At 38.5% G+C, this 13,224-nt stretch overlaps 1 protein-coding gene across 1 annotated transcript; it reads left to right on the top strand.

Moving 5' to 3' along the window:
• Positions 1-6,270: 6,270 nt before the first annotated feature.
• On the top strand, positions 6,271-12,726 carry LOC114040067 (cell wall integrity and stress response component 2-like). The gene is made up of 3 exons (XM_027858050.1): positions 6,271-6,408; positions 10,826-11,059; positions 12,607-12,726. Exons 1-3 carry the CDS (start codon positions 6,351-6,353, stop codon positions 12,645-12,647), a joined length of 333 nt encoding a protein of 110 aa, XP_027713851.1. The 5' UTR covers positions 6,271-6,350; the 3' UTR covers positions 12,648-12,726.
• Positions 12,727-13,224: the final 498 nt, after the last annotated feature.

Genomic DNA, 13,224 nt, shown 5'->3' with positions numbered 1-13,224 from the left:
CTCTCTCTCTCTCTCTCTCTCTCTCTCTCTCTCTCTCTCTCTCTCTCACACACACACACACACACACACACACACACTTTCAGTCACACAGGTCACCTGTACATCCAAATTACCACAAATTCTGACCAAACCATGTGGAAATGAAGGCTCAGATGTCACAAAGCAAGTAAACATAAAAGGGATATGAACCCAGGGAAGAGGGTTGGAACCCTGCAGTATCCCTAGCCCTAGCTGAGGGCTAGGCTGATCAGTGACAGATGGAAATCCTAGGCCATCCTTCTTTCCCCTTAAGAGACATGGCAACTGATCATCCCTCTATAAACTCATCCTGAGACTTCTTTGTCCAGATCCAGGTAGGAATAAACCAGGCAAAGTCATCCACACTCCTTCATTTGACCAACAGCATGATTCACAATCTAGGGTTTGGGCTACAATCTATGATACAAGGACAGAACCAAAAATAATAACATATCAAAATTGGTCTGCTCTAAATAACCAGATTTATAAAGGCAGGCCCCATTTTTACAGCCCCTTCCCTGTCATCAATTTTTCAGCATTCTACCCTATCTCTTGTTCATCCTACTCTCACAACTGCAGTGGGGAAAAGGAAAATGGGAGGATTGCTATTTCCAGGACAAATCCAAGCCCAGTGAGGGGAAGTGATGTACCAAAACTCAAAGTCATGGCCAGGGCCAGGATTAGAACTCAGAATTCCAAGGCATGTCATGATCTCCACCATGGAACTTAGGCTAGTGAAAACCAGACTGGCAGGAGAAAAACATGTTGGCAACAATTGATCAACTGCCCTGGGCCCCATCCACTACTGATGCTGATTTCCAGGGTTGACAGTTTGTTGCATTCAAGTATCTTCCCACATTTTCTTCCATGCCCATATCCCACACACCTTAGTTCCCTCTTCATCAGCTTGTCTCTCATTGCTCTCCCATTGTTATTTTTTTAAAGCATCATGGATGCCTTTTGGTTTACATCATAGTCACTTCTGCAAATATTAACCCTTCCAAATTTAACCATTCCTTGTAACGGAGAACAATTAAGAAAAAGCACCCAATCCGGTAACTGTATTTGACAATATATACAATATTCTACCCTGGTAATCCCCTGCCCCTTTTCCCTAATGGAGAGAGGTATGTTTAATTATCTGCTTCCTGGGATCATTGTTGGTCACTCAGTTACCTAGATTTCCCTTTCCTCTTAGTGATCTTTTTGTTTACATTGTTGTAGCCATTCTGTATACCATTCTTTCATCTCTGCTTATTTCACAGTATGCCATTTGATACAAATCGTCCCTCAGGTTCTCTGAATTCCTTATATTCCTTTGTTATCACACAATGATATTCTGTTGTATTCATACGTCACAGTTTGGGAGAGGGTATTTTATTTTTTCAATTAACAAGTTATTACTTCCTCTTTTTGCCACTCCACTCTCAATTTTTTAAAAAAGGAAAAAAATTCTCATTGAAACTTATACGAATATATATACATATCTATCTATCTATTTATCTATCTATCTATCTGTATGTATGTATGGATGGATGGATGTATTCAAGCATAAGCAATACTGGCACCAGTCAAGTCCAAAAATGTATGCCTCCTTCAGCATTATATATCTATCCTGTCTCTATAAGGAGGTGGATAGAATGTTTTGTCTGAAGTCCTTTCAAATCATGGTTGTTTATCGCATTGCTCAGAGCTCTTCAGTTTGTCAAAAGTATTCATTTTTATAGTGTTAATATTAGTACATAAATTGCTTTGCTGGTTCTGCTCAACTTTACATCAGTACATAGATGTATTCCCAAGATTCTCTAAAATCTTTCCTTTCATCTTTTCTCACAGCAAAATAGTATTCCATTATTTACATATGCCACAATTTATTCAGTCATTCCCCCACTGCTGGATACCTCTTTAATTTCGAGTTGTTTGCCACAAATGTTTGGGTAATAATTTCCTCTTTGATTTCTTTTGGGTACAAGCCTAATTACTCAATCAAAGTTTAGAGATTTTTGGAACATTGTTCCAAATCATTTGTCAGAATGGCTGGATCAATTCATAGCTCCACAAAAAATGTAGTAATATGCGTGTTTTCCCTCAGATCCTCCAGCAGTTATCATTTTCCTTTTTCACCATCCTTTACAATCTGATAGCTGTGAGGTGGAAAATCAGAGTTATTTAAATTCAAATGTCTCTAATTATTAATGCTTTGGGAACATTTTCTTCCCACATGGCTGTTGATAGCTTGGGTTTCTTTCATTGAAAACTGACTTAATAACTTTGAAAATTTATCAGTTGGGGAAATGGTTCTCATTCTTACAAATCTGAATCAATTCCTATTATATCTTGAAAATAAGACTTTTATCAGACATTGGCTGTCAAGATGGTTTTCACCACTAAACTGTTTCCATTACAATCTTATCAACCTTGGTTTTATTTCTGGGAAAAACTTTCAACTTCATGTGATCAAAATTGTTTAAGTTATCTTTTATGATCTGCCCTATCCATTGTTTGGTCATAAAATATCATCCTATTTATAGACCTGAAAGGTAATTTCCATCTTCTTTCTCTAATTTTTTTGTTATATAATCTTTTCGGTCTAAATCATATATTCATTTGGAGTTAATCTCAGATGACAGTTTTTCAGTCATTACTCAAGTTATAGGCACCCACTTTGTTTCCAAGTTCTTTTGCCACTACAAAAACTTGATCTTAGAATTTATTAATATTGATTTATTAATTAATTAAAACATAATTACTTTTATTTTCTAATTCTAAACTGTTATCTGGAATGGTAGGGAAAATGCACAACTCCACCAACAATGTATTAATGTACATTTTCCCCACAGCTCCTCAAATATTGACTGTCCCCACTTTTAAATTTAATTTTAAGTTTGGAATTTGTCTTCTCTTTCCTTACTCTTTCAGAAGGCAAGATAAACAAAACCCATTACAAATTTTATATATACATTTATATATATAATCATGCAAAAGAAATTTCCGTATTAGGTTTGTTCAAAAATATTTTTTAAAAGAAAGAAAGAGAAGAAAATATGCTTCAATCTGTACTCTGAGATGATCAGTTCTCTTACTGGAAGAGGATAGAGTTTCAGCATGAATCTTTGAAATTGTTTTTTTTCACTGTGTTGATCAGAGTTACTAAGTGTTTCAAAGTTGTTTCTCTTTAGTATATTATTGTTACTGGATAAATTGTTCTCCTGGTTTTGTCTGCTTCACTTTACCTCACATCATAAAACTCTTAACAGTTTTTTCTGAAACTTCCCCTTCATAATTTCTTTTAGCACAATAGAATTCTATCACATTAATATACCATAACTGGTTCAGTCACTTCACAACTGATAGGTATCCCCTTAGTTTCCAATGCTTTGTCACTACAAGAAAGGGATGATATATAAAGATATCTTTGCAGATATTTATATATATTTTACACTTGGGTCCTATTGTTTTTTTCCTTAATCTTTTGGGTCATAGTGGTATCAGAGGGACAAAGGGACATAATGTATACAGTAGCATTTGGGACAGAGTTCCAAGTTGCTTTCCAGAATGGGTACACTAGTTTACAAGCTCTACCAGCAGTACATTATTATTTTTCCACATTCCCTCTAGCTTTTGCTATTTTCCTTTTTTGTCATCTTAGACAATCTGATGGGTGTGAACTGCTCCCTCAGAACTTCTTAAATTTATATTTCCTTAATATAGCGCATTGTTCATATGGTTACTGATAGCTTAGATTTCTTCCTCTGAAAATGTCCTATTAATATCCTTTGACCATTAATCAATTGGGGAATGGCTCCTATTTTTGTAAATTTTATTCAGTTCTCTATAGATTTTAGAAATGAGACTTTTATTAGAGAAACATGTTGCAAAGCATGTTTTCCCAGTTTCCTGCTATTCTTTTCACTTTAACTCCATTGGTTTTATTTGTGCAAAAACTTCTTATTTTTATTCAATAAAAATTATCCATTTTATCTCCTATGAACCTGTTTCTTGTTTGGTCACAAACTGTTCCCCATCCATGGATCTGACAGGTAATTCCTTCCATGCTCTACTAATTTGCTTATGATAGCATCCTTTATGTCTAAATCATGTACTTATTTTGAGTTTGTCTGGTATATAGTGTAAGATGTTGATCTATGTTAATCTACTTTCCAGTTTTCCCAATGGTTTTTGTCAAATAGTGAGTTTTTCATCAAGTAGCTGGGATTTGGAGGTTTATCAAACACTAGGCGACTGTGCTCAATTGATAATGTATATTGTATACCTAATCTGTCCCACTGATCAACCTCATTCTTAGCCAGTACCAAATTCTTTTGACAGTTACAACAAATAGTTTAAGATCTGGTACTATTAGGCCTCCTTAATTAATTTTTTTCTTTCATTGTTTTCCATGATGTTACTGACCTATTGCTCCTCCTGACGAATTTTATTATTATTGTTTTTTAGTTTTATAATGTAATACTTAAGTAGTTTGATTAGCATGGCACTGAATAAGTAAATTAATTTGGACAATGTTATTTTTATTATATTGACTTAACTTATTCATGAGCAATTAATATTTCTACAGTTATTTAAATCTGCCTTTATTTATGTGAAGAGTGTTTCATAATTCTAGCCATGTAGTTCCTGAATGTGTCTTGGCACACAGATTCCCAAGTATTTTAAAGTGTCACTAGTTATTTTAAGTAGAATTTCTCTCTTTTACTGTTGGATTTTAAAGGTAATTTGTAAAACGGCTAATGATTTGTGTAGGTTTATTTTATGTACTGAAAATTTACTGAAATATTTGTTCAGATTGTTTTTTTTTTTTAATTTACTTTCTAGGAGTCTCAAAGTAAGCCATCTTATCACCTGCAAAAAGTGACAGTTGTTTCCTCCTTGTCTATGTTTATTCCTCTCATTTCTTTCTCTTGTCTTCTTGTTATAGTTAGCATTTCTAGTGCAATATTGAATTGTAATGATGATAATGGACAATTTGCCTTACCCCTGATCTGATGGAACAGCTTCCAGATTTTTTGATGTTCAGTCATGTCAGACTCTTTAGGACCCCATTTGAGGGCACAGATACTACAGTGATTTGTCATGTTCTTCTCCAGCTCATTTTATAGAAGAAGAAACTGAAGCAAACAGGGTTAAGTGACTTCCCCAGGATCACACAGCTAATAAGTGTCTGAGACCAGATTTGAACTCAGACTTTCCCGACTCCAGGTCCAGTGATCTAACCATTGGACACTTACATGTGAATGTACTATTTGGCTAAGATGGTTTTCATAAGGATGTCTGACTGTAATGGCTGTAGCTGGATTTTTGTATAGGGCTGGGAGATATGTGGGGATGGAGTGCAATTGGTGCATGGGGTAAAAGAGAGGGCATTCCCAAAACATGAATCACCCACAAAAACCTACCAAATATCACAGGCCAAGGAACAGAGGTCAGGGAAGCATTTAGGTCACTTCCTAGAACGGTAGGGCTATGAAACAGCTGAGCACCCTGCATTCAGACATGACCCTTACTTTCTTACAAGACTTTTTTAAATTTTAGTTTTAATTTGTGAAATAAAATGAGCATTTCCCTAACATAGTATAATAAAAAAGATGATTGCACATGAAACTGCAAATCTATTATGCACAACTTGCTATTCTTTTTATATATAAAATAAAGTTAAAATACAAATTTTATTTTTTTCCTTTCTTTCCACCCCCACACCCTAGACATAGCTACCATTAGATATATACATATATATGTAAAATTGTCCTATAAATACTGTTATTTACCAGTTCTTTCTATAGAAGACTTTAGAATACTTTTCATAGTCTAGCATGAATTGGAAATCAACTCATCCAGAGTCAGAGAGTTGGACAAATTGAACTCCCAAAGCCCATTTTCTGGACAATAACCAGAACGTTTCTGGATGACCAGGCAGGGGGTCCCACCATTATAATAATGCCAAATAAGTAAGAGATTTCTATCATTCAGTGGCCTTGGGCCTAGCTGCTCAGATAGCTCCCCCCCACCCAGGATACTTTTGGACAAAGGCATAATTGGACACTTGGTGAAAACAATTACAATTGCCAGCACTTCTGGCCGTGACCCCCCTGCCAAAAACTTAGGTGTCTACTCCTTTCCAAAGCTTGTTGACTTAGCAAATGACTTTAGGCAGCAGTAAGGGGAGGGGATTAAGGAGCTTGTAGAGGAAGGAGGGTACACAGCTCTCTCAATTTCCATTGACTTTTGGCGTCTTTATAAGTGCCCTGGCAGACAGGTGGCTCCATCAACACTCCCACCTTCTCCTCAAGAAACCTCAGCAATATTTCTTTAGCAAAATGAAGTTCCCAGTTCTTCTCCTCCTGACTACTCTGGCTGGAGTTCTCATGGGTGTCGGTGAGTATGGCCCTATTTCCCAGTCCCTCCCTCAGCAAAGATCTAGGACCCCACAACAGGGCCTGAGTTCTATTTTTGCCCACTGCCACTTACAGAATAGGACAATTATCCTTCCTGGGATCATTTTAGCCTTCCCTAAGACCAATCACAGATCCATAGAAAGCAAGATCAAAATGTTCTTCAGTCATTTTTCAGTCATTTCATGACTCTTTATGACCCCATTTGGGGTTCTCTTGGCATAGGTACTGAAGTGGTTTGCCATTTCCTTTTTCAGCTTATTTTAAAAATGAGGAAACTGAGACAACCATGGTTAAGTTACATAGCTAGTAAGTATCTGAAGCCAGATTTGAACTCTAGAAGATGAATCTTCCTGACTCCAAAACTGGCAGTCTATCCACTGTGCCACTTAGTTGCTTAAAGAGCTAAATGAGGCATTAATAAAACTTGCTAGGTCAAGAGTCAGCAACTTCTAAAAGGAAAAGAATCATTTTAGAAAAAGCTTTAGAATATAACTTTTTCTTTAAGAGTTACATTACATTTCATCGTGAAATATGGATACTAAATTATATGCATTTAATTTATTGAAATCCAATTATAATTGATTATAATATATACTTATATGTGTGTGCATATATATCAATTGATGCCAGAAAGATTTTATACCAACCTCCTCTCTGCTGGGTTATAAATTTTATAAGTTTATATATTGACACAGTACTATTATTTAAAGAAACATAATTATTCCTCATCTCCCAAAGGCACTTGGTGCAACATTCCTATATCTACTCCCATAAGCATATTAGAATGAGTTTATCAGATAAGCTAGTTGACCTTTTGAAAGAGATATCTAAACAAGCCTTGAAAGAAAGAAAAATTTGGGAAGGAGTGCATGAAAAAGAGAGAGGTCTGTGAGTAGAGATGTGTAATGAGCCCAACAACCAGGGCAAAAGGGATCCATCTACTTCATAAGAGCTCTTTACTTGTTTGGATGGGAGAGAGAAGATTAAGAGAACTCTAGGCTTGCCTGAGCTCTCCTGGCTCTAGTTGGCTGAGAGGGAGGCTAGGAAGACCAGTGCAAGTAACCCAAATCAAGTCACTTAGAGGCAGACAGAAGAAGAGAGAGAGATAGAGAGAGAGAGAGAGAGAGAGAGAGAGAGAGAAAGTTAGTTTCCTCAACAGGGAGTTCCCTGCATCAAGAGTAACAGATCCAGAAACAAGGGATTCTATCCCTAAGAACAAACATGAATGAAAGAAATAATAAGCAAGAAACAAAATAATTCTACTACCATACATTTACTCTCTCACAAGCTGATGGTTTCTAAGACAACAGGACTAAACATATGATGCATATGTTCTAGTGCTCAGGTTCTGATCCATCCTCAATGTTAGCAGGAAAAATCCAGATTCTGTAATGAATGGTAATGAGGACTGTTTGTAGATAATCTAATACTGCTATGAAAAGTTATTGCCAGAAAGGAAACCCATTGGGTATGGATATTCCCTCTACCAATGAAGGTTGTTAATACCTTCTCTGAAACTTAGTCTTAAAGAGCTGTCCCAAAGCCCTCAAGGGCAGTGGTGGTACAGGGGATAGAGTGCCAGGCCGGGAGTCAGGAAGGACTGTTAACTATCTCAGTCATCTCATTATGCCTTTGATTTCAGTTATTTATGTTCAAGTCTTTTCACCATATTTATTATATAATCTTGAGGACAGAAATGCACCTGATTTCTTCTTTATACTTCTTTTTCTTTTCTTTATGTTTAAAAAAAGTACTTTTTTTCTCTCCCAATAGAAATACAATAGTAGATTTTCCATGAATGTTTATTTACATGCAAGGACTGCCTATGTCTTTTTGTGGGTACCCTATGCAACACATGGAGCATTTCAATAAGATAATGTTTTGTCATATCATTCCTCAATCATCAGACATTTATTAAGAACTTACTATGGGCCAGGCACTGAGCCAGGTGCTGGAATGAACAAATAACAAGAATGAAACAACTCCTATAGATTCAATAAGAGCTTACAACGAGAGGGCAGCTTCATTGATGTCCACCAGGAGAAGCTATACTCAAGCCACCAAGCATGTGGCCTCACCACCACCATGACAGTCTACCTGGCATGCACGCATGAGAGTCACAGGATTTTTACTGCCCAGGTTATCAAGTTCTGAATTTAGCTCAGGAGATGATGTGACATATTGATTCAAAATTGGTGTGTGTGTGTGTGGGTGTGTGTATGTGTGTGTGTGTGTGTGTGCATGTGTTTTAACCTATGTCTCCATCCCTATCCTTCAATGAGAATTCCTACCTGCATCCAGGACCCTAGACTTAAATCTCAGAGTAAAATTAGAGAAGATAAATGTTTTGGAAAGAAATTGATTTCCCTGGTTTGCCAGACCAGGGGACCTTACATTAGGTGTTAGTCTCCAGCACTCAGAACCTTCTCTTGCTGGGGTCCCTGCTTCTGCTCCCAGGATGATCACTTCCATTGCCCAGTCATGCCAGATGCTAAGGCCTTGGTAAGTGGCAACACAGAACTCAGACTCCCCAGGTCTGTTGTGCTTACCTACAGAACATCAGAGACAATCAGTATGACTGAAGTGTCTCTCTGTGCTCTGTAGTCCAAGGGGCAGACTAGAAGTCTATCAACATTAAAAGAAGGAAAGGAAGAAATAGTAATTCTAGGTGTCAGCATCCAGATCTCTTTCCCCTTCTCCTACAGGCAGTTTCTCGTTCCAGAAAATACACAATCTGAGATATCATTGCCTCACTGTTTTCTTCCACAGTTTCTTGGCCACTACTTTCAAAACTTAATTGGTAGGAGACTTTTTTGGGGGGAGAGGGGGCATGGGATTTAGGGGACAGGTTGGAGCATCTGGTAGTCATCAACAAGTCCCTGAAAGTTCTCCACTCTCTTCAAATTACCATCACCCAAGTCCTAAAGTATATAAGAATTTGGAATAGAAAAAGGCAGACGTTACAATCTGTAGAATCAATGTGTGAATTTACTAAATCAATTAATGAATGAATACTATAGGGCCTTCAAGATCAGGGAGAGAAACTCACTACTCTCTCACCTAGGCCCTCCCCCATACAGACATATCTCTCTTCACTTTATTATACTTTGCAGATGTTTTGCTTTGGTTTTTGTTTGTTTGTTTTTTTGCAAATGGAAGGCTTGGGCAACTCTGCATTCAGCACGTCTTTTGGCAGCATTTTTCCCCAACAATATATGCTCACATCATGTATCTGTGTTACATTTTGTTAATTCTCACAATATTTCAAAATTTTTAGTTATTATTTTTTTATTGTATCTGTTATAGTGATCTATGATCAGTGATCTTTGATGATATTATTGTAATTGCTTTGGGGAGCCACAAACTGTACCCACATAAATGTTGTCTGTGTACTGACTTTTCCACCAACAGGCTCCTCCCAATCTCTCTCCCTCTCCTTGGGCCTCCCTACTCCCTGAGATACAATAATATTGAAATTAGGCCATTTAATAACTCTACAGTGGCCTCTAAGTGTTCAAGTGAAAGGAAGAATCAATTGATGTGGCAAACTTCATTGTTATCTTATTTTCAAAATTGCTACAGCCACCCCACTTCAGCAGCCACACTCTGATCAGTCACCAGTCATCAACATGGAGGCAAGACTCTCCACCAACATAAAAAGATTATAAGTTCCTGAAGTTTCAGATGATGGTTAACATTTTTAGCAGTAATATATATATATATTTTTAATGGGGCAGCTAGGTGGTGCAGTGGATAGAGTGCCAGGCATGGAGTCAGGAGGACTCATCTTCCTGAGTTCAAACCTGACCTCAGACACTTACTAGCTGTGTGAACCTAGGCAAGTCACTTAACCTTGTTTGCCTCAGTTTTCTCAGCTATAAAATGAGCTAGAGAAGGAAATGGCAAACCACTGTGGCATCTTTGCTAAGAAAACTCCAAATGGGGTCATAAAGAGGCAGATACAACTGAAAAATATCTAAACAACAAAATTTTTAATCAAGGTATATACATTGGTTTTTGGACTTAATACTATTGAATACTTAACGGATTACAGTATAGTGTAAATATAACTTTTATATGCACTGAGAAACCAAAAATCCATGTGACTCACTTTATTGAGACACTCACTTTATTGTGGTGATCTGGAACGCAGCTGCAATATCAACGAGGTTTGCCTATACTCTCCTTTCCTACAAAGGTGATAAGTCCCTAGAAGGACAGGCTGCTGCTCTATCCTAGCAGTTCTCTTTCCTCCTGGAGAAGGCCCCCAAAACCCAGGCCCTAGGGAGAGGCTGTTTATTATCCTTTAAGACTGGTTACTGCCCAGATGCCTTTCACTGCTCACCTCAAGGTGGGGAGAATTTGAATACTTCAAAGTTTAAAAATTGACTCTGCAGCTGGACAGGCTTCTACTTCACTAGCCCCAGAGACCACAGCCTCAGCAGAGACCACAGCCTCAGCAGAGACCACAGCCTCAGCAGAGACCACAGCCTCAGCAGAGACCACAGCCTCAGCAGAGACCACAGCCTCAGCAGAGACAACAGGCTCAGCAGAGACAACGGCCCCACAGACAACTGCCTCACAGACCACAACTTCACCTTCCCAACAGTCAACAACATCTACCACTAGACGTGAGTATCTGTCTCTGTCCCAAGCCAGTATCCCTTGTTCATTTGCTCTGGGTATGGGCCTAGCCCTGTACAAACAGTCACACATGGTCTCTGGGGTTGGGGTAGGAGAGCAGTACATTCGATTACTTCTTTGGGGCTTATGTCTGGGGCATGTGTTGGGAGAAAGAGGCAACATATTACTCCTCTTGGAATCAGGAAATCTATTTTCAAATTCCACACTTACTAGTTGAGTGTAGTTGGAAAAGTCCTTTAATTTGCCCGAGCTTCAGTTTCCTCATCTAAAAAAATAGATTCGGGGGGGTGGGTGAATCTACAGTGATCATTTTCATAAAGGGTTTTGTATACCTTAAAGAGATCATGCTTCAGGGGATCCTCATGGAGGTGAGATGTTGGGGAGAAAGGTTTAAGAACTTCTGTAATCCATGAATGGGCAGCTCTACTAACACAGCACCAACTAATTTTCAGGTTCAGGAATTCTTGGAGAATTCTTACCTCCGATTGTTAAAGGTGATCATATCCAAAGATAGGTCCCAGAATGAACCCCTACATGATTCCCTTCCCTGGCTTGTAACCCTTATCTCTATCCCCTAATAAAGACAGTCCATTCTCCAAACCTAAGCAAAAGGTTTAAACCTATTTCTGAGGGTGAGGATAGCTAAGCCTTTTCTTTCTTGGTCAATGCATAACATTAGATTTCAAACATCCCCAAGGTCAGTCAGTCAGTCAACAAGCATTTATTAAGCAGGTCTTATGTGTCAGGCACTGGGCTAAGCACTGGAGATACAATGAAAAGCAAAAACAATCAACAAAACCAGAGTCCCTGCCCTTAAAAAGCACATATTTGAATGGGGAAGACAAGATATAAATATCTAGATAAATACAAGATATAGAGAAAGACTATATGAAAGCAATCTGTAAAGGATGACGAACTGAGAAGACCAGGTAAGGACTCTTGCAGAGGTGGGATTTGGCTGTTTTTGTTGTTGTTGTTGTTGTTGTTGTTGTTGTTGTTTCTTAGGCAATTGGGTTAAGCGACTTGCCCAGGGTCACACAGCTAGTAAGTGTCAAGTGCTTGGTCTGAGGCCGAATTTGAACTCAGGTTCTCCTGACTTCAGGGGCCAGTGCTCTATCCATTGTGTCACCTAGCTGCCCCTCGAGGTGGGATTTGAACTGAGTCCAGAAGAAACCCAAGGAAGAGGGCAGAGCATTCTAGGCATGGAGGGTGGCCAGTGCAGAGGCTAAGAGATGGGAGATGGAGTGACATGGGTGAGGAACTGCAAGTAGACCACGTCTCCAGATTCTTTGAATCTATTCCCATTCTGCAGTTTCACCTGCAGAGCAGGAGGATGTGTTCCTCATCCCCTAGTATGTCCAACCTGCATCATTCTATCAACAGCTGTAAGCCTCTGCCCCCATACCTGGGCTCAGTGTAGTATGAAACAGTGGTTGGAATAAGTGAAAGTAAAGGTCTGGGCTGACCCGGGTGGCCTTAGGTATCTCAGGTTCATATCGAAGCCAAGATCTCATTCCATTTATTTTTTTTCTAGATCTTACCGACAAAATTTTCCCCGGAGGCAGGAAGAAATGAACCTGTAGCAATCATTCTTTAAAAGAATTCCTTAAAGGAAATCATTGAAAAAATATTTATATCAATCTAAACTATTAAATCAGAGCATCAAACCTCCTGTGTGTCTTTACTGAAGGAACTGCTGGGAAGGGAGGACCTTGGACAGAGGGTGAACTGGGCATTCCTGGTATCCAGAGAGGGAACTTTCTTTAGAAATCCCTGTCCTTCCACAACCTATTAAAATACTGTCTGCAATCTCAGTTAACCAGCTCCTTCATACCCACACAAATGGAGACAGATAATAGACTGACACACGCATAAACAAATGTGAGGAAAGACACCTATATGTGTCCACATGGCTGCATGTAAAAAAAAGAAGGTATCTAACATATCTAGTTTAGTTCAATTCTTCCAAAGTCTTCACAGATACCCCCACATCACAGATAGAAAGTTTGCTTCTGGGGAAACCAACCAAGAAAGTTTTGGCCAGGCTCCCACTGAGAAAGAAACAGAGACAGAGACAGAGAGAAAGATAGACAGACAGACAGACAGACAGACAGAGAGAGAGAGAGAGAGAGAGAGAGAGAGATTGAGAGAG

This window comes from Vombatus ursinus, unplaced genomic scaffold, assembly GCF_900497805.2.
Source record: "Vombatus ursinus unplaced genomic scaffold, bare-nosed wombat genome assembly UNPS02012709.1, whole genome shotgun sequence".
In the NCBI taxonomy this organism is placed as follows: Eukaryota; Metazoa; Chordata; class Mammalia; order Diprotodontia; family Vombatidae; genus Vombatus; species Vombatus ursinus.
Note: the sequence above shows the minus strand (reverse complement) of the source record. Positions and strands in the feature narration are given on the sequence as shown.